The sequence below is a fragment of the Suricata suricatta genome, chromosome 12 (assembly GCF_006229205.1).
Source record: "Suricata suricatta isolate VVHF042 chromosome 12, meerkat_22Aug2017_6uvM2_HiC, whole genome shotgun sequence".
In the NCBI taxonomy this organism is placed as follows: Eukaryota; Metazoa; Chordata; class Mammalia; order Carnivora; family Herpestidae; genus Suricata; species Suricata suricatta.
Genome location: NC_043711.1, coordinates 35,286,998 through 35,308,934, shown reverse-complemented (window position 1 = coordinate 35,308,934; position 21,937 = coordinate 35,286,998). Strand labels below are relative to the sequence as shown.

Below are 21,937 nucleotides of genomic sequence, written 5' to 3'. Positions count from 1 at the left end.
CGCCCCTTCGCGTCGTCCCGCCCCTCCGGCCCGCCCGCCGAGGGGGCACCTGGGAAGAGGCGGAGAACAATATGGCGGATGGCGAGGAGCCGTAAGTACTCGGGCTCAGCAGGCGTGCCGGGCCGGGCTGGGTTGTGAGAGAGCGCGGCGGTGGGCGGTCGCCGCCGCCACCCGGGGTCCCCCAGCCCCCCCGCCCCGTCCCCTCGCCCCCCATCCCCTCGCGGCGCCCAATGTGTAGCGTGATGCTGACCCTTCTTTTATTCTCTCTTTTAGGGAGAAGAAAAGAAGGAGAATAGAGGAGCTGCTGGCTGAGAAGTTAGTGCTGCCGGGAGGCCGGGGCCCTCTCCGGGGACCCCCGCCTCCCCCCACCCCAGGCCTAGGGGACCAGCCGCAGCGGGCCCGGGGGGCTGGGAGGGGGGCACCCGGAGCGCAGGCCGCGCGGCCTCATCCCCTGACCCCCATCCCGCAGCCCCAGGGGCCCGGCGGGCCGCTCCTCGCCTCAGTCTCGGGGGCGCCGGGCCCGGGGTTACCGCAGCAGGTCCTGCGCCGGCCCGCCGGGGTGGTAGTTGACCCAAAAGTCTTACGGAAGGACCCTTGCGCTCCCATCCTTCCTCCATCCCAAATTGTCAGAGCCGTGACCTTGTTTAAAGGGAATCTTTCTTAAACCCGTGAAACAGACCATAGGCCTGTTTGGACTTTTATAAACACTGAGACAATAGTATTAACTTCAAACTTTTTATGCGAACTTAATATATAAGGTACTGTGCTAAGCACTTCAGTCATTTTTGTAAAATAATTGATTCTAAAGGAGAGTGTTGATTCCAAGGAGTTTATTTTGCCCTGATAAGATTTTATCAGATACTTAATTTTGTGCTGATGAGACAGATTTAAATAAAATGTTTTCCATCCTGGTCCATGCCAAATAATGTTTCATCTCTTTTCACGGGAGGGGAGGAACATACTCTTATAGTGGGTGTGGTGGGTTAGTAATTTTTGTGCCAGTTCCCAGTAGCAAGTGCTTTAGAGTCTCTACTTATCTTCCTCAGAGAGTTTCATTTCAATTTCAATTGCAAGAGGACTGGAATGACCAGCTTAATTTTCACATTCCTTCCCGTCTTTCATTTCCTTTCCACTTTTGTTTAAAATGACAGTAAAGGTTTGAGTGTATTGTACTAAGTCCTCTGTGGATCATCTTTTTATCCTCGTTCTGATCTTAAGATGTAGTTACAACCTACAAATGAGGTTTATGGCTGTTAGGTAATGTGCTGAAGGTCACAATGTTGTGGAACCAGACTCAGCTGTGGCCTCAAAACCTGTGGTCTTTATTGTTAGGCAATACTTATTTGTCCCTTATGTAAAAATTGGGTATTACTAATACATTTGAAGTTAGCAAGTGTGGGTTTACAGAAAGTTTGAAAATTAAAAATAATTGAAACCAAACATGTATCTTGCGTAGAATAGGAACACGGTTTTGTTAGAAAATACATTTTGTTAGAGGAGTCCCTCCCTACTCAGTTGTATGTTCTAAAAAGTTTGTAGGTAGTAATGCCTATCTGTAGTGTAATTATAACCCCAAACTTTGTGTTGAGTGGGAACAATGCCTCATAGTTAAGAGATTCTTTCTTGAAAATTGGGACCTCTGTCAGAGAAAAATGGGTAACAGTTCCTCTCATCAGAAGTAATCATTGAATCACATCTTTCAAACTTGGAAAGGACACATGAATTAAATTAGATTTGGAGCATTGCACATATGAAAGTGGAGTTTCTTTCTTTCCTTGTTTTTTAAATTTTCCTGATGTAAGTGTGTTGATGGAGCAGACTTGTAAAGTTTGCAATAATCTCTTATAAATTCCAACTGTGGAAAAGTCCCGTTTCTTACCAATGGACCAATATCCCAAATTTGATCTTGGTTTGCTTTAGGATCTCAGAAACATGTAGAATGATTTATTTCATCAAACATGCAGTTCCTAACTTTAAATAAAAGCCAAGAGAAAAATTAAAAGCATAAACATAACCAAATTGATACTTCCCTTTTTATTTGAGCAGGTCTGGTGTGGTTATTTTTTCATTTGGGGAAACCATAATAGTTGTAGGTGTGGCTTTTTCCTACTGATTTTTGCAGCTGAATTTACTGTGTTCTGTGCAGAATGGCTGTTGATGGTGGGTGTGGGGACACTGGAGACTGGGAAGGTCGCTGGAACCATGTAAAGAAGTTCCTCGAGCGATCTGGACCCTTCACACACCCTGATTTCGAACCGAGCACTGAAGTGAGAAACGTTTATTTTTAAATAACCGGTCTAATAGTTTTATGTTTCAAAAGTAGTAAAATGCTTTCTTTTTAATTTGCTCTTTAATAAAAATACTAATACAATTGTGTAAGTTATCTTGAAATATTAAGTTGAATATTTGCAACTGATTTTATTTGAATGACGGGTGTTTAGTCATTTGCACATTTCTCATGTAATATGTTGAAAATTCTCAAAAATAAAATAACTTCATAATCTCAAGATTCTAAGTTCACTTAAAATTACAGTTTAAAATGACTTTTGAGACACATTCCCCATTTTAGCTCTACTCTGAGAAATTAAATATGATAGAAATATACATGTACTTGCTTAAATTTTGACGTTTAGTTGAACTGAGCATCTTTACTTAGAGTTGAATATAATTAATTGCATGTTAAAAATTATGATTGCTCTGTAATAGAGGAATAGCATTTTTGGACTGGTAGTGTTTAACTTAAGGCAAATGTTCAATTAGATACAACTTGATTTTTACAAGGTAGAGAATATTTTCTTTATAGTTAGTTTTTATAGTTTTTATGTCCTTTGTGTTTATAAAGAGATGTGTTGAAATAGAAATATTATGCTATTCCTAAAATTAAGGTACAGACTTGAGTTTCAGTATAATATTTCTCTCCTTTCATCTTGTACAGAATTGCAAGTATTTTGCATTTCTTTGGATAATCCACCATATTTTTTTGTGCTTCTGATCCTTCTTTTTTTTTTGGCCTGATAATTTAAAATACTGCTGTTAAATGATTGTTTTAAATTGCATTTCTGCTGATGTACAGTTTTCTAGGACTTTTGTCCACTTTTTTCTTCGTGTTATCTCTTGTTTTATTACTTGTTCTTACCTTTTTAAGACCTTTAAACATCTTGTGCAGTGCTTGATCCTCTGTTAAAGTTTTTAAACTTTTCTTTTTTTAGAAAGTCAGTTAAATAAGTAACTTTGAAGTTTTCCATCCCCTTTCAGAGTTAAAAAAAAAAAAGGAGTCTTAATTAACGAGGTATAGTAGTTTATCTTGTTGGAAATGAACTTTTAATTTCATAAAATGAAAATCAATATAAAAACACTAAAATTCGAACCCTCTGGAATCATTAGGATTATGGAATGTCTGGTTCTACCTTGTTTGTAAATTTAAAATGATTTATTAAATACAAAGTCTGTTCTTTATCCTCAGTTGCATTTTTCAAGGAAACATGAGAAACTATTTTATGACTAATTGCTTTATTGATGGTACTTATGGTTATCCACCAGATTTTAATAATGCCTTTTCATTCTTTACAGTCTCTCCAGTTTTTATTAGATACATGTAAAGTTCTAGTCATTGGAGCTGGCGGCTTAGGATGTGAGCTCCTGAAAAATCTGGTAATTTATATACATATATATAAAATGTGGTTTTTTTTCTCTTTGTGATAATGAGTCCTTTTTCTTTTTCTGTTCTATTACTAGAAATTTCTTTATTATGATTGTTAATCTTTTCTCCTGAGCCTTTGTTAGATAAATTTAGCAGGTCAGATTAGAGATAGTAATTAAGGTGATGATATAACTGGGACTTTTTACAATCTAAAGTTCTCAACTGTGAAAGTCATTGATAGAAATTCTTCTGTTTTCTTCTCTGGTCTTTATTAAACAAATCTTTGTGCTTCCTCTTGCATAGCAGTCATTAGTATCAGTGAAGTAAATAAACTGGTAATTCCTATTTTAACATGTAATTTCAAAGAATTATTTCTTCTCTTCCTCAAAATAACCCAATTAGGTGGATAGGATATTGTCTCATTTTATATACAGGGAGACACTGAGGTTCAGAGATGTTAAATGACCTGCGCAAGTTTTTCTGAAGATTAGTGGTGTGCCTGGAACTAATCCAGGTTATTAAATCTTAGTCAAGTGTGCTTTTCAGTGAACCATTAGGTCATTATATGAGTTCATCAAACAGTAATTTTTGATGGCCATAACATAGTAAACTCATGAAATTTTGGAGAGCTAAACCTTTTTTTTGTTTTGTTTTGTTTTGGTCAATATCATCTTAAGAGAGGGTATTCTTCAGTGAAGCTATTTCTATATACTTGTTTGAAATCCATAATATGTGACTTAATAGTTTCATTGACTTTTTTTTATTAACTTTTAAGAACCACAAGGTAGCTTTTTATAAGGCTCTATTGGTTTATTTAACAAAAATGGAAAGGGGAAGAATTGATTTAAGGGTGTTGTATGTCATCTTTTCATTGGTGCGTAGAAAATTGGAAATGCTAGAGCAAACTCTTAGACAATGAATCAGGTTACACTCCCTGGCCAGATGAAGGGCTTAAATAGTTGGGCATGGAGCTATAGTTTAAATGTAAACAGCCACATGCATTTTGCTAAGAACACACTAACGTCACTCCTAGTGGAAGTGTAGAAACTTAATGTGTTTCACATTACTTACTGCTGTGCTCACTCCAAAGGGATTGTAGGTCATCATGGTCTATGTCCCAAATGAATTTGAAATTTCACTGGAGATACAAGTCATACAGAAAATAAACAGCATTATGTATGATATACTATGTAATGTGGTGCCAAAATGAGAGTACTTTCTCAAACATAAAAACCCTTGCGGGACCAAGGAGTTCTAGAATGGAAGGATTTACAGAGAATGGTAGTGGTTTGCAAAAATCCCTTAATGCTTAACTTTTTCTCTTATGAAGCTATTACTTGCAAATGTGATATATGGTAATTTTAAAATGTAAATTAATTGGAGATTAGATCTAAGGAATAGTCACCAAACAACTTAGATGCCTTTATTTATTACATTGTAACAATCTCTTAAAAGAAGAAAACTAAAGCTTTTCAATTATCACTTATTACTTCTTATTTCAGACATAAATACCTAAGATATACATGGTTTTTTTAATTTACTGTAAGCCCCCTAAAGACTCATTGTAAAAAAAGAATATGATTGAGCAAATAGTTATTTAACCTCTTCCCCCCATATGCCAAGGCACTATTTTGGAGGCTAAAGATTCAGTATTGAATAGTACTGACTGTGAGGCCTGTTTTAGTGGAAGGAGAAAGACAAAATACATAATATATCAGGTAGTAAAAACTATGGGGAAAGGAGGAATGGAAGATAGATAGCCTCACAGATAGCTTGGTGGGAAGGGAAGCGGTTTACAAAAAGGTGCTCTTTGAGCAAAGAGGGGAGCAAGAATTCTCTAGGCAGAGGGAACATCAGGTGCAAAATCTGTCAAGTGGGAGCATGACCGTTACTTTTTAGGACAGCTAAAGCAGAAGTGGGAAGGGGGGAGCATTTTCCCACAGGATATCGAGAGGTAATGGGAGGTGGACGAGCTCAGAGTGAGTATTATAAAAGGTTTGAGAGGCTACAGTAGGAACTTTGCCTATTACTGTGAGTCAGGAAGTCACTGGAGGGATTTAAACAGATGAGTTGACTTGACTGGACTTTTAACCTGGTTCACTCTGATGTACGGAGAAAAAACTCAAGAACAGAGCAGGAAGCTGAGAGGCTGGTTAGAAGATTGTTGGAGTATCATACACAGTAGATGACAATGACTTGGAACCCTGGAGGTGGTGAGAGGTGGTCAGGATAATGAGTCTGTTTTGAGATTGGAGTCAACAGGGTTTGCTAGTGGGTTAGTTTGGGGACATGAGAAACGGAGTGAAGGATGACATGATAGGCTTTTTTTTCCAAGCACCCGGAAAAATGGAGTTAGCATTCACTGAAATGGAAGACACTGGGAAAAGAATAGATTTAGTGGTGTTGGTGAGCAAGGATGGATGAGTTTGGTTTTGGATACTGCTAACTTTGACAGGACTGTCAGATAATGCTTAATCTTACAAAATTGTCTGGAATCACCAGCACTAACGAGAACTAAGTACTAGGGCACTCCAAATTCTGGCCAGTAAAGTAAGAGGAAAGGCCTGAGTGAGCTGAACTGGAAAGCAATTTTTAGTGTTCACATTTCTCATGAGTGTAGCAATCAAGTAAAGAACGTATTTTAAAGAGGAGGAATGGACAGTTTTCGGTGAGGTGGTGGGAGTGAAAGCTTGTTTAGTGTAAGTGGGAAACAGGAATATGAGAAAGCAAGTATGAACAGCTCTGGAGGACATCTTGCTGTGTAAGGAGGGACCCAAAAGTAGGGAAATTATTGATACCTGATTTAATCTGTTTCACTGACCAAGACCAGAAAAGCATGTAATTATTGAGACTTGGGTTTTCATTCTTTTGCTTCTGCTGGTAAATTTGGGCAGTGGTTGTACTGTTAGAATCTGTGGCCTTATTGAAATGCAACAATTTGTTGCTTTTCCTTAGCTTTTTCGATAGCTTATTCTTGACTCAATACTTTAAGGACACTTGTTTACAATGTGCCGTGTACATATGTGTGTTGGTAATATATCTACATAATAGTTATTTCTGAAACATGACATACTTAATGTTATTTAAACTGAGATAAAGCTAATAGGAATATTATTAACAATATTCTGAAAAAGAATAGCAAGTTCAATTAATGAGTAAGACTAGTAAAAATATCTGACAACAGCAGCAAAGCAACAGACTTTATAAATGTGTTTATGGGATTATAAAACCGCTGCACAAATGTTGAGTTGTTCTCTTTTGGTTGTAGACTATTTAAAATTGAGTAGTTACACATTTTTAACCTTTACAAGAACACTGAGTTTTATATGCCTTGTAAGACTCTTTTTAACCATTAAATACAATTATGTAGAATTTATTATTGAGCATTTATAAATTTAGGACTACATGAAAACAAATCTTAAAATTTCAAATGTGAGGAAACTTCTGCTTAATTGGATTTTTTTTATTCCCACAGGCGTTGTCTGGTTTTAGACAGATTCATGTTATAGACATGGACACTATAGATGTTTCCAATCTAAATAGGCAGTTTTTATTTAGGTAAGTTTTAAGATCTTAGTTTAAAATGCTGATAATCACTTGAACTTGAGTACATTGCAGTTTAATCCTTTTTAAAAACTATGAGAGGGTAACACTAATTTTATTTAAAAAATAACTACCAGTCCCTTTTTAGGTAAAATTTTGCAAGAAAATTTGAGCACTGTGATGGAACTAGTTTTGTAAAATATATGATTTTGTTGTTGTGTTTTCTTAAGAGATTTCCAAATGGTTAATGTGATTTGGGAGGTGATTGTGCGCTGAAGACATGTAGTGCAGCCCTTTTCCTCCTGTTGATTTCATAAGAGAACAGTAGCCAGAATATTAGGCCCTAGTGAGATATAGTGGCAGGAATTTATGAGCCAAGAATTGTATGGTGACTCTGGGGCAATGAAGTTGTCACAGATTTGGAACTTTGTTATAGAAAGAAAAAGAAAATGGACAGTTAAGGAGAGAAGACACAGGAACAAAGAGATGATTACTTTAGACAAACATGAAATACAAAAAGCGTCTAGGAATAGATTGTTAGAAATGACTTTAAAAATTGGAAGTAGGTCATATATGCAATCCTGAGGTTCGTCAGTGAATTTTACTTTGTAGCATTTAGGGATTTGATTAGCTTAGATAGAAGTATCTTTGGTCAAAAAATTATAACTCCGAAGAGATAAGGACTTTTTATTTTTCTTTCTGGAGATTAGATTACTAACAGAAAATGCTCAAATAGTTGTGGATCTGCAGTATAAGGTTAGATTAGCAGAGAAGATGAAATTAAATTTTTGGATAGGCATAAAACCTCTATCTTTCTGGAAGATATCAGAGATTGAGGGATGGGTTAAAGTCAAGTTAAAGAAGTGCTGTAATTGCCATGTAAACTCTACATTTAAGGTTTAGGCCTTATCTTTTTGTTTGTTTATTTAATCCTTGAAATTATCCTTCTTTACAGAAAACTTTGTGGATCCTTTCTGGTGTGACACACTCTTAGTATATGAATGCTCTACAAAAGATATCACTGAATTCATTGGTTAATGGTAATAGGCCATGCCCTTTAGTTTGTAGCTAAAGATTGAAAATCATAGTAATAGTTAACATTTGTTGAGTACTTAAAATGTAGTAAACACTTTCTAAAGTCCTCATATTATCTTCTTTAGTCTCAGAGCAGCCCTCAGGGTAGCTACTTATTTTCAAGATGGAGCAATTAGGCCAGGATATCCTGCAAAGTTGATACCTGTGTAAAGCCTTTTTGTTCAGAGGTGGAGCAATCTGATCACCTAATTCTAGAAAGGTAAATTAACAGTTTTTTCAAAAGCCACCTAGGAGTTTTTTTTATTTGGATTCTACTGTAGAAACACATATAATCTACAACATTAAAGAATCAAAAGTCTCCTGGGGCGCCTGGGTGGCTTAGTCGGTTAAGCCTCCGACTTTGGCTCAGGTCAGATCTCACGTTTGTGGGTTCAAGCCCCGTGTCAGGCTCTGTGCTGACAGCTAGCTCAGAGCCTGGAGCCTGCTTCTGGTTGTGTCTCCTTCTCTCTCTGTCCCTCCCCCCTCATGCTCTGTCTCTGTCTGTATCAAAAATAAATAAACCATTAAAAAAATTTTTTTTAAAAAAGTCTCCTTTATCCCTTTTATCTAAAGAGCTATGTCCAGAATAGTTGAATACAGGTACTGAAATTAAGGTTCCTTGATTTATAATTAAGAGCCTAGTTATAGGACAAAGTCAGAATAAAACTCTTATTGGAAGTTTTGAATCAAAACTTCTTAATTGGAGAGGAAAGAGTTGGCCTGTTAAAATATTTTTCTTGAAAATCCCATTTTAGGGATACCTGGACTCTTGATTAGAGCTCAGGTCATGATCTTATGTTTTGTGAGATTGAGCCATGCATTGGGGTCCGTGTGCAGTCTGCTTAGAATTCTTTATCTTCCTCTCTCTCTCTGCCCCTCCCCAACTTGTGCTCTCTCTCAGAAATAAATAAACATGAAAAAATTAAAATTGTAATTTAACATTGATTTTTAAATTTTTAAAGTATTCTCTATATTTAAAGTATTTATTTTAAAGTATTTATTTTAAAGTAATATTCTTAAAGTATTCTGTGCTATGTCTGAAGGAATACAAAGAGATAAGAATATGGTCATTTTCTTCCAGTTGTTCATAGTCTAGTGGGTACAATAGATCTCTGCATATAATGAAAAATACGTTGTGAAAAAGTAGTAATGAAGCTCTTACTATGAATGTGTGAGGGAGTGATTTATTTCTGTGAGGAGAATATGGAAGTACTAAGAAGGAAAATATTATTTGTACTGAGATTAGAAGAGAGAATTCTTTGTGTCCTTCTGTTTATAGCTATGGTTCTTATCTAGGAGTGACTTTTTTAGGTCTCCTGTTTATAGCTTCTTAAAAATGTTGACAACATTTGCAATTTTAGATAGTGCCTTTCTCATTATTTCTTCTTCAGACATATGCATATCACTTCTAATGGGACGTAAAATTTACTGTTTAATCAGCACACATGGGCAGAAGGGAATAGACGGCGGTTCTTATATCCCCAGAATGAATCTCGTGTATTTCAGCCAAGACCTCCATAGTAACACCTTGAGGATCTGGGGTTCAGGGCAAATTTGGAAGGCTCTGGGTGTGGGATAATATTTTACATTGGGAAATGCCAGAGCAAAAAGTGACCAGGAAACACGTCATTGTTATGCTTTAAAGGGGATGGGGAAAGAAAACACTGTTTCTATTTTCATTTAAGAAAAACTTGATTAGACTTGTCAGTACTTGTAAATTTTACAATTTTACAGTTGTATTGTAAGTACAATGTGGAACATCAGCAAGTGTTGACATTTGGTATTGGTGTTGAGTGCCTAATCACTCCTCAAAAGTGATGAAAGTATTCCTTCTAAATACCCTCGAAATAAACTCACCATCAATATTTTTTATGTCTGAAAGTAAATTATATAGATCATTTAGATTTATATGATGAATGATAATTTAAATATAATTTTTCCTGTAGGCCTAAAGATGTTGGAAGACCTAAGGCTGAAGTGGCTGCAGAATTTCTTAATGACAGAGTTCCTAATTGCAATGTAGTTCCGTATCCTTTTGACAAAAATACAGAGAATACAGATAAGCAAAAAAAAAAAAAAAAAAATCAGCCGTAAGTTTATTACTGAGGTATCTGCTGGTGACATTTTGTTTTATATTCCTTTCAATCTTTAAGGTTATATAAATATTTTTTGCTCTAAGTTTTAAGTTAAACTTTAACATCCAGTGCCATTGTTTATTTTGCATTATTGCCCTTAATTTCAGTTTGAATTGCATCTCTCTTCTGTTAGACTATAAGTCTTTGGTTGTAGTTAATGTTTGTGTCTCCCTATGGTAGCAGGCTGAATAGACAGTTAATATATTATTAACCAAATGGAAGGTGTGTCAGAGTAAATTTATTCTTACAAGGAATTTCTTTAAAAAAGGAGTGTTCTTTAGGTTTGGAGATTTTTCAATATTTTATAGAAATTCCAGAGATGAGCTTTGCTATTTGGGAAATGCCACAGGATACAAAATAAACACCAAAAAATCAATTATGTCTCTCTATACTAGCAGTGAAATTGTGGAAAGTGACATTTAAAGTACAGGGAATAAGATTACATCCACTCCAAAAAAAAAAAAATACTTAGGTATAAATATAATAAAAAAAGTATGTGACTTACATGCTGAATACTGCACAATGCTAATGAAAGAAATCAAAGGTCTAAATAAAAGGAAAGGTGTTCCTTGTTTAGGAATTGGGCAGTTCGACATAGTAAGGATGCCATGTCTCCATACATGTGTATACAAGTTCAAAACAGTTTCTGACAAATTCCTGCAAAATTTTTTGTTGATACAGACAAGATTCTAAATTTATATAGAAAGGTGAAGGGACACCTAAAACAATTTTGAGAAAGAATAAAGTTTGAGGAATTATTGTATCATTTCAAGATTTAATACAGCTACAATAATCAAGACTTTGTGGTATTAGCAGAGAGAGACACATCTCAGTAGAACACAGAAACCAGAAATGGCCAGAGGCAAATATGGCCAATTGGTATTTGACAAAAGTGCAAAACCAGTTCAGTGGAGGAAAGGATAATCTTTTCAGCATATTGTGGAGCCATTGGATAACCATCGGCAAAAAAAATGTATATCAGCTCAAACCTTAAAACTGCAAAAATTAACTCAAGATGCGTCATAGATTTAAGAATAGAATGTAAAACTAAAACTTTGGATGACAGTGTAGGAGAAAGTCTTTGTGATGTAGCACTTGGTGAATAGGCCTTAGATCACATCAAAAAAGTGTGAGACATAAAATTGATAAATTGAACTATATCGAAGTTAAAAACTTTGTGAAGGGCCCTATTAAGAAAATAAGATGTAATTATGAGAAAGGGATACAATTATGAAGTAGGTATCTGACAAAGGACTTGTCCAGAATAAAGAAAGAACTCTCAAAATTCAGCAGTAAAAAAACAATGCAATTAGGAAATGGACAGAAAATGTGAAGGGACATTTCACTAAGGAAGATAGTGCAAAAAGCACATGAGAAGATGTTTATCATTGCTAGATATAAGAAATCAAATTATGACCACAATGAAATATTACTACATACTTGAGATAGCTAAAGTAGAAAATAGTAAAATCAAATCCTGGCAAAACTACAGAAAAAATCAATCATAGATATATTGCTGGTGGGAAATCTTAAATGTTATAGCCATCTGGAAATTGGGCTGTTTCTTATAAATATGAATATATACTTTCCATATGACTCTAATTTCATTCCTGGGCATTTACACTAGAGAAACAAATACTTAGGTCTGCATATAAATTGCTCTTGAATGTTCATAGCATCTTGATTTGCATTAGCCAAAAACTGGAAACAACCAATCATCTGTCTATAGGTGAATTGGTAAACTGTTATACAACCATGCTGTGTAATAATACTGAGCAGTAAAAAGGAAATAAGGTAACATGTAACAAGTTAGGTAGATATCAAAGACAATATGGTGCAGGGCATCTGGTGGCTCAGTTGATTGAGAATCCAACTCTTGATTTCGGCTCAGGTCATAATCTCATGATTTGTGAGATCGAGCCCCACGTTGGGCTCTGTGTTGATAGGAAAGAGCCAGCTTGGGATTCTCCCTCTCCCTCTCTCTCTGCCTGTCCCCTGCTCGCTCTCTCACATGCACCTTAAATAAATTAAAAAAAAAAAAAAAGAAGACAGGCTAAATAAAACATGTCAGTCTCAAAACATCATATGCTGTATGTTTCCCTTTAAATAACATTCTTCAAATGACAAAATTACAGAGATGGAGAACAAACTACTGATTACCAGAGATTAGGCACGGATTGGTGTGACTAAAAGGTTAGCAGGAGGAAGAGCATTGCTGTGTTGGAATAGTTGCATGTCTTTATGGTGGTGGTTCCACAAATCTACACAGGTGTTTGAATGACAACTATACATATTCATTTTATCACTGTTGTATATATGGTTCTCATATTCTGCTATAGTCTCTAAGAGGTAACCACTGGGAGATACTGGATGAAAGACATTTGGGACCTCTTTGTACTAGCTATACAACATTATGTAGGTCTATAGTATTTCAAAATAAAAAGTTTAGAAAGGCAAATACAGGTCCCTATAGAGAGAAGGATAAAGAAGAATATGCATCCTCTGTTAAGTCTGTGAACTTTGAATACTTTATAGAAATCTAGGACCTAGAATTTCTTGGTGTGGATCCTGGGTCCTCCTATTGCTGTTCCTCCAGTGTTTGCTATGGATCTCTTTTCACCTCCCTCTGCCAGCTGTAGTTTATGCCTCCTGTTTGCCTAGCATTCAGAGGGAACAGAGGCCTGAATGGGAGAAGTTATTTCGTATAGCTTTATTTAGGGTTCAGAATAAAAAAAAATTAGGATAAATATATTTTATATTGTCCCTCTTTTCTCCATTTTGCTTTTTAAAAATATATGATGGATTATTATAATTTTAGAGAAGTGTAATATATTATTAAACAGAAAATTGCCCCATTAGAAAAATTAAAATCTTTTGTACACATATGCTGTTAAAATGCTGCCTACTATGATTGATTACCACCAGTAGCCATTTTTGAATGGAGTTCTCTATGCAGCGTCCAGGCAGGGAAAGACTGCTGATAGGGTTTGGTGTGGTAAAAAAGAGAGAGACTTGGAAAACTGACTTAAATGAAAGAAAAACAAGGATTTCACCTTTTCTCCTCCCTACCCCCCACTTACTCCCAAAATAACAAATCATGTTATATGTGAAGAAGCTATTGGAAACTTCAGTTTTTTTAAAAAATTAGCTTTGTAGCAGTAATTCTTATTTTTAATTGAAAATATTTGATATATAGCTTTGTATAAATTTAAGGTATACTAGGTATTAATTTATGGTTCTGAGTCTTGTGATCATGTATGTAAATCAGAACTGTAATGTGTTTGTTTCCTTCACTAAAATGTATATTGCGTCTGTAATTAGGGCTAATGGTTGAGGGTACACAGTCTGCTTTCCCAAGATATATGGTTTTATGTTAAAACTAAAGTAGAATAGAGAGTATAACAGACATAAATACAATATGGGGGTTCAGAGATGAGAGAACTAAATCATTAAAGAGAGGTGTGTTTAGAAAAGAGGTTTTATCATGAATTAGGATTGGGTTCATTTTGTCTCATTCCCTGCTTTGAACATCGAAGATTTATGTCTTGTTAAATACATTTATAGGGGCGTCTGGGTGGCTCAGTTGGCTAAGCGTACAACCTCAGCTCAGGTCGTGATCTCATGGTTCATGGGTTCGAGCCCCGTGTCAGGTTCTGTGCTGACAGCCCAGATCCTGGAGTCTGTTTCAGAATCTGTGTCTCCCTCTCTCTCTGCCCATTCTCCACTCATCTCTGTCTCTCTTTGTCTCGAAAATAAACAAACTATAAAAGAAAAAATTTTTAAAAATTTATAATTTGTTCCTTATGGCATTGTTAAATTCACTTTATAAATTAAAAACTTAGCTGCGTTCCTTTACTTATATCCAGACATTTCAACAAGATTCAGGATTTTAATGACACTTTCTATCGACGTAAGTTGTCCACTTTGAAATTAAATTCTCACTAAATTTTTACTATATTTTATAGCTAGCTATTTGAAGATTGCTGGCTACATGAGGGCTGTTTCTTCATTTATTTTTATCTCGGTGTTTCATCTCGGCTTTTCAGTAAGGTTGACTGAACAGAGAATACCACTGTTCTGATTCTTAGCTGATAACACTAGCTGCATTTTTTATGTTGTCCTGAGTAAAGATTACTCAAGAATTAGGAGCTGTGTGTGTGTTGTAATAAATGGAGGGGCTTTTTTATTTCGGAGAAAGTGTTAATTCTTTTGTGCAATGGCATTTTTAAAAGCTAAACTTGCTCTTTTTTCCCCATAGAATTTCATATAATTGTATGTGGACTGGACTCTATCATAGCCAGAAGATGGATAAATGGCATGCTGGTAAAGACTTCAGTGTCGTTATCATTCTTGGAAGTTCTTGTTCCTGCTTCTAACATACCCAAATTTAGAATACCATATCATATTTTTGAAAAATCATTTTGTTTAATTTTCACTTAAGTTGTTGTGCTTCATTATTTATTGCTACTCATTAAATATCAGATGAGAATATAAATTGCTAATATCATAATCCCTTGATTTGATAATCTAGTACTCAGTAGTGTGGTTGACTTGTGGAATTACTTGACAGCATGTTACTTTTTTTGAATTCTTATTCCCCTCTCCTACCTTAAAATAATTTTCCTAGATATCTCTTCTAAATTATGAAGATGGCGTATTAGATCCAAGATCCATTGTCCCTTTGATAGATGGGGGGACAGAAGGTTTTAAAGGAAATGCCAGGGTGATCCTCCCCGGAATGACTGCTTGTATTGAATGCACACTAGAACTGTATCCTCCACAGGTAATCCAAACTGCATTTGTTTTATAGTCTTGGGGTAGAATTAGGATTATTTATTAAATCTAGTCACTATTTAGGATTTTTAATTAGGGGTAACCATATTTTAAAAATCATGTTAAGAAGAAAGAAAATAAATTATGTTTCATTTCTGAAAACATAGGAACTAAGTATCATAGTATGGATAGTATTCTGTTTTCATAATTCATCTGAATTCATTTTTTTCATTTGGAGAGTAAGGATCAAAGGTCAGTTACAAAGTTAGATGTTGGATAGAGCTATACTGTATTTTTTTATTTATTTATTTTTTTGCCTGTGATTGTTGCAGAGAAATAAGGATGAATACCAGGGATAAGAATGATCCTTCCAAAGATGGGCCTCTTTAAGCTACATACCCACTTTAAGGAACTGTTAGAATTTTGATTTAAAAATAAGAAAGATTTTAGGGGAACCTGGCTGACTCAGTAGAGCATGGAACTCTTGATCTCAGGGTCAGCCCCATGTTGGGTGTAGAGCCTACTAAAAATAAAGATTAAAAAAAATGTTAAAAGAAATAATTTTATTAGCGTTTACTTGGAATTGGTTTAATTCTGTGAGTTTGCTTTTGTTTTGGTTTATTTTGCTCAGATTTAAATATGCAGACATAATAAAGTGCTCATATTTGACAATTTATTCGGCACTTTTCTTCTCATGATTTAACAAAGCTTAAATTTTCATACCCTGTACATGTAGGGCAAACCTATTATAGGAAGATGAATCTAAAGCAGGTGACTCAGATGCTCTTTCAGTTTTAGTATTATTAGTGGTATAAAATGTTTTGTTCTTATAAGAGGAAAGCTAAGATGAATTATGACTTACTATCTACTTTTATGAAGCAGTCCTAACTAGAAGTTACATTTTAAAATAGTTCATTGTTTAAAATTCACTAAAAAAAGCAAACTATGCTTTCAGGTTAATTTTCCCATGTGCACCATTGCATCTATGCCCAGGCTACCAGAACACTGTATTGAGTATGCAAGGATATTGCAATGGCCGAAGGAGCAGCCTTTTGGAGGTAATGAATTGAATTTCAGAATCGCAAATTATGTAAGACACATATTTGTTTATATTATTCATTTGTATAATTGTGTTAAAAACAGCTTGATTTAATTAAGCTTATATGTTTCTTACTCTCCTGCTTGTTTTTCTTTTTCTTCTTTTCTTTTTTTTCTAACAGAAGGAGTTCCATTAGATGGAGATGATCCTGATCATATTCAGTGGGTTTTCCAAAAATCCCTCGAGAGAGCGTCACAATATAATATTAGGGGTGTTACTTATAGACTCACTCAAGGTAAGTCAGTGAATTGTCATGAATTATAACCTGGGGATGATCCCATTGTCAAGGAGTGGGATGCTCTGAAGGAAATATTGGATAAGTGATTTCAGATAGTGCCAGCCATTTGTGGTTCAGTCAAAGTACCATGGAAATGATAGCTTCCAGGTGTCCCAGATTTGGTTGGAGGGAATAGAGTTTGGAAGAATCCATACTACTACTTAGCTAGGGGGAATTTAAGAAAATCATTGAATCTTACTAGAATTGGAAGAGGCCCGAAATCATCCAAGTTGAACCATTCATTTTATCTTTCACTGAAGAGGAATGTGTCACCTCCTGGGGCAATTTATTTCACATTTGGTTAAGACTGGTAAGACAGTTATTTTGTGTACTGAGCAGAAATCTGTGTTTAATTTGGTCTGAGTACTGCCCCAGCATACACCATAGATAAACCAAATTCCCTTTTGAGTAATAGCCTTTAACATATTGAGAACAGTAATCACATTGCCTCCAAATCACTATCATCAACCTTTCTAGTTCCTTTAACCCTTTCACATGTTGCCTGACATTAATTTCCCTTCCTGTTGTTTTTTTTTTTCCCTAACTATATTCCAGTTAATCCATATTTCTCTTAACCATCTAGGGTAGGATGCAGCATTCTAGGATTGGTCTTACAATGAACCTGTGATAATTGGTACAGTCTTATTAGAGGAGAGCAGGGTTTTTTTGTTATTTCTTTGCTTGTTATTTGATGATGTGATGTTGATGGTATACTTCTGGTTCTTTAAAAGGTCCACTAAACTCTGGAAGTTTTCCTATGTGCAGTTGCTAAGCCCCAACTTCCTATTATAGGTTTGGCAGTTTTTGGGGTGGTAGTTTTGTCTTTTAATACACAAGTTAGGTCTTTACAAGCTTATTCTTTAAATTTTTTAAATGTTTGTTTATTATTTATTTTTAATATAATTTATTGTCAAATTGGTTTCCATATGACACCCAGTGGTCATGCCAACCTGTGTCCTCCCCCATGCCCATCATGTACTCTCCCCTAATGTTTGTTTATTTTTGAAAGAGAGACAGAACTTGAGCAGGGGAGTTGCAGACAGAGAGGGAGACAGAACCCGAAGCAGGCATTAGACTCTGAGCTGTCAGCACAGAGCTGAACATGGGGCTCGAACTCATGAACCATGAGATCATGACCTGAGCTGAAGTCGAATGCTTAACCAACTGAGCCACCCAGGCTCCCCTTTACAAGTTTATTCTTAAACCTACTGTTATCTCTCTGTATGTACGTTTATGCCTGCCAGCTGATCTCTTTTTCCCAGCATCGTTTCATCTGTTGTTTTGATAATCATGCTTTATCTCTTTTCCAAATAATTAAACAAAAATTTTAACAAGACGTCAACATCCAGATGGCTAAAAGACACATGAAAAAATGCTCAATGTCACTCATGATTAGGGAGAGATACAAATCAAAATGACAATGAGATGCCACCTCACACTAGTCAGAATGGCTAAAATTAACAACTGAGGAGACAACAGATGTTGGCGAGGCTGCAGAGAAAGACGATCTCTTTTGCATTGCTGGTGGGAATGCAAACTGGGGCAGCCACACTGGAAAACAGTATGGAGGTTCCGTCAAAAATGAAAAATAGAACTACCCCACGACCCAGCAATTGCACTACTAGGTATTTATCCAAGGGATACAGGTGTGCTGTTTTGAAGGGCCACATGTACCTCAATATTTATAGCCCCCTATGGGAAGAGCTCAAGTGTCCATCAACAGATGAATGGATAAAGAAGATGTGATGTCTGTGTGTATGTGTGTATACAATGGAGTATTACTTGGTATTCAGAAAGAATGAAATCTTGCCATTTGCAACAGTGTGGATAGAACTGGAGGATATTATGCTAAGCGAAATTAGAGAAAGACAAATATCATATGACTTCACTCATGTGGAATTTAAGATATAAAACAGATGAACATAAGGGAAGCAAAAATAATATAAAAACAGTGAGGGGGCCAAAACATAAGAGACTCTTAAATACAGAGAACAAACAGAGTTGCTAGAGGGGATGTGGGAAGTGAATGGGCTGAGGGGATAACGGGCATTAAGGAAGACATTTGTTGGGTGGGCACTGGGTGTTAGACATAGGGGACAATTCACTGCAATCTACTCCTGAAGTCATTATTGTGCTATATGCTAACTGATTTGGATGTAAATGTAAAAAAAAAAAAAATTTTTTTTTAAACATGACTCAAGTCGCTGAGAACAGACATACTCAAGTAGTTGAGTCATACTTCTGGTTCGGCCCTATGAGGTTTATCTCGGTCTTTGATCAGGCTTTCTTGAGTACTTATTTCCTGGTTTTACTCACAAGAATGTCATGAAAGACCTTTTTAGCTTTTCTGCTGAATCCTGGATATTCTTTCATGTTTCCCTAGCTTACCGAGTTACTCGTAATAGTAACTGAGTACAACATGACTTAATAACTCAGTGAACAATCTTAATATTCAGTCTAGTGATCAATATTTCCTAATGTAGGTACTCAAATTCCATCCTTCCAGGATTGCCTGAGTGGCTCAGTCGGTTAAGTGTCCGTCTTCGGCTCATGGTTTGTGGGTTCGAGCCCCGCATCAGGCTCTGTGCTGACAGCTAGCTCAGAGCCTGGAGCCTGCTTCAGATTCTGTATCTCCCTCTTTCCCTGCCCCTCCCCTGCTTGCACTGTCTCTCTCTGTCTCTCCAAAATAAATAAAACACATTAAAAACATTTTTTTTAAATGTATACTTCCAGAATTTTGTTTGAAGTTCATTACTCAGTTCACTAGAAAAAAGGCTTTGTCATCTTTTTTAAAATCTGTGTCTCTTCTGTGTTTATTTCCTTGTATTTACTGATGTCCTGGTAATGCCATTTAAGAATTCTATTCTTACACACTCCTTATTGCTTCTTCTACTCCCACTATTCTAACCTGCTTTGTGTTTTAAAAAAAATTTTTTTTTTAACGTTTATTTATTTTTGAGGGACAGCGAGAAACATAGTGCATGCGGTGGGAGGGGCAGAGAGAGAGAGGGAGACATAGAATCTGAAGCAGGCTCCAAGCTCTGAGCTGTCAGGACCCAGCCTGACACAGGGCTCAAACCCACAAACCTTGAGATCATGACCTGAGGTGAAGGGGGACACTTAACTGACAGCCATCCAAGTGCCCCTGCTCTGTGTTCTTGAACACACCCAACTCATTCCCACCCTGGAGCTTTAATACTCCTGATTCTTATACCAGGAATGTTTTTCCTTAGATCTCCTTAAGACTGGCTGCTTATCCCTCAGGTACCAAGTTAACCAGCTTATTCCATCATTCAACTGGTAATGACTTCAGACCCATTCACTATCAACGTTTATATAATTTCTCAGAAATAATGGTAGCCTCATTTTTCTATACAAAGAATATTTTGTACTTAACACATTCATACATCCTTGCCCTAGAGCTTTTGCCCTTACTGTTTATGGAAATGCTTTTTCCCCGTGTCATTGCATAGCTAGGTTTTTCTTATGCTTTAAATTTCAGCTCATTATCACCTCCCTGAGGAGGTCGTACCTGATTATCCACTTCAATGGACCTCTTCCACCATTGTCAACCCCACCATATACTTTGTTTTACTTTCTTCATAGAGCTCTTCAGTATATGAGATTTTGTTATGTATTTACTTGCATGTTACCTCCTTCAGCAGAAGGAAACTTTATAAAAGCAAATACATTTTTTCACTGCTACTCACCTAGAACAGTGCACATTTGGTAACAGTTTGAATTAAATGATTTAATTTTCTCATGGTCAGGAACTGTAATCTCATTTCAGTATGCAGCCTCATTGATCCTTCAATATTCAGCAAGGCTTGGTGTATGCTTTTTGAGCCTGATGATTAAGAGCCTTGACAGAGCACAGAATCAAAATTGGAAGTAAAGGGCATGGGGACAAGAAGTGAGGAGTGGGGGATGAGAGGTCTTTACATTTTGGCTCTTATTGGGCAATGTGTCTTATACTCCTCACTGTGACTACCTGTTCTTTTCAGTACATCCTGAAGAGCTTCCAGTTTAACCATCATGAAGTTGGTTCCTCCATACTTCCCCTTCTCTGAAATTATATGTAATCATACAGTCAGAATTAGCTTTTTAAAAATTAATTAAAAACATTTTTTAATGTTTTTTGTTTTATTTTTGAGAGACAGAGAGACAGCACGAGCAGGGGAGGGTCAGAGAGAGAGGGAGACACAGAATCCGAAATAGGCTCCAGGCTCTGAGCTAGCTGTCAGCACAGAGCCCGACATGGGGCTTGAACCCGCGAACGAACCGTGAGATCATGACCTGAGCCGAAGCTGGACGCTTAACCAACTGAGCCACCCAGGTGGCCCTTAATTAATTTTGTTTATTTATTTTTAAAAGTTTATTTATTCTGAGAGAGAGAGAAAGTGTGCAGGAGGGGCAGAGAGGGAGACAGAGAGAACTCCAAGCAGGCTCTGCACTCATAGCACAGAGCCTGCTGTGGGGTTTGAACTCACGAACCATGGGATCATGACCTTAGTAAAGGCGAGTAGCTTAACTGACTTATTTGGAGAGAGTGAAGGAGAGCTTGTGAATGGGGGAGGGGCAGAGAGAGAGAAGGAGGGAGAAACCCAAGCAGGCTCTACACTGTCAGTGCAGAGCCCGATGTGGGGCTCAATCTTCCGAACTGTTGAGATCATGACCTGAGCTGAAACCAAGAGTTAATTCCTTAATCGACTGAGACACCCAGGAGCCCCCAGGATTAGCTTTAAAAAATATTTTTTTTAATCTTTTATTTATTTTTGAGACAGAGAGAGACAGAGCACAAGAGGGGGAGAGGCAGAGAGAGAAGGAGACAGAACCGGAAGCAGGCTCCAGGCTCCAGGCTCTGAGCTAACTGTCAGCACAGAGCCTGACACGGGGCTCGAACCCAGGAACGTGAGATCTGACCTGAGCTGACGTCGGAGACTTAACTGACTGAGCCACCCAGGCACCCCAGGATTAGCCTTTTTTTTTTTAATGTTTTATTTATTTTTGATACAGAGAGAGACAGAGCATGAGAGGGGGAGGAGCAGAGAGGGGAGACACAGAACTGGAAGCAGGCTCCAGGCTCTGAGCTAGCTGTCAGCACAGAGCCCGACGCGGGGCTCGAACCCACGAACGTGAGATCTGACCTGAGCCGAATCGGAGGCTTAACCGACTGAGCCACCCAGGCGCCCCAGGATTAGCTTTTTAAAACAGGTTTCCAACAGTGTGGAGGTTCCTCAAAAAGTTAATAATAGAACTCCCCTATGACCCAGCAATAGCACTGCTAGGGATTTACCCAAGGGATACAGGAATGCTGATGCATAGGGGCACATGTACCCCAAAGTTTATAGCGGCACTTTGAACAATTGACAAATCATGGAAAGAGCCTAAATGTC

General features: G+C 36.9%; 1 protein-coding gene across 2 annotated transcripts in view; it reads left to right on the top strand.

Annotated features, from left to right (window-relative positions):
* The first annotated feature begins 29 nt into the window (after nt 1–29).
* Nucleotides 30–21,937, top strand: part of UBA3 (ubiquitin like modifier activating enzyme 3) — a 26,174-nt gene continuing 4,266 nt past the window's right edge. The window contains exons 1-11 of one of the 2 annotated variants that reach the window (XM_029917334.1): nt 30–91; nt 274–315; nt 2,147–2,267; nt 3,571–3,651; nt 7,116–7,198; nt 10,204–10,284; nt 14,259–14,302; nt 14,651–14,715; nt 15,020–15,175; nt 16,121–16,223; nt 16,386–16,499. In XM_029917334.1, the coding sequence (XP_029773194.1) occupies nt 72–91; nt 274–315; nt 2,147–2,267; nt 3,571–3,651; nt 7,116–7,198; nt 10,204–10,284; nt 14,259–14,302; nt 14,651–14,715; nt 15,020–15,175; nt 16,121–16,223; nt 16,386–16,499 (910 nt within the window). In that variant the 5' untranslated portion in view covers nt 30–71. The remainder of the gene's footprint in view (nt 92–273; nt 316–2,146; nt 2,268–3,570; nt 3,652–7,115; nt 7,199–10,203; nt 10,285–14,258; nt 14,303–14,650; nt 14,716–15,019; nt 15,176–16,120; nt 16,224–16,385; nt 16,500–21,937) is intronic. The other variant, XM_029917335.1, reaches the window with a different exon arrangement.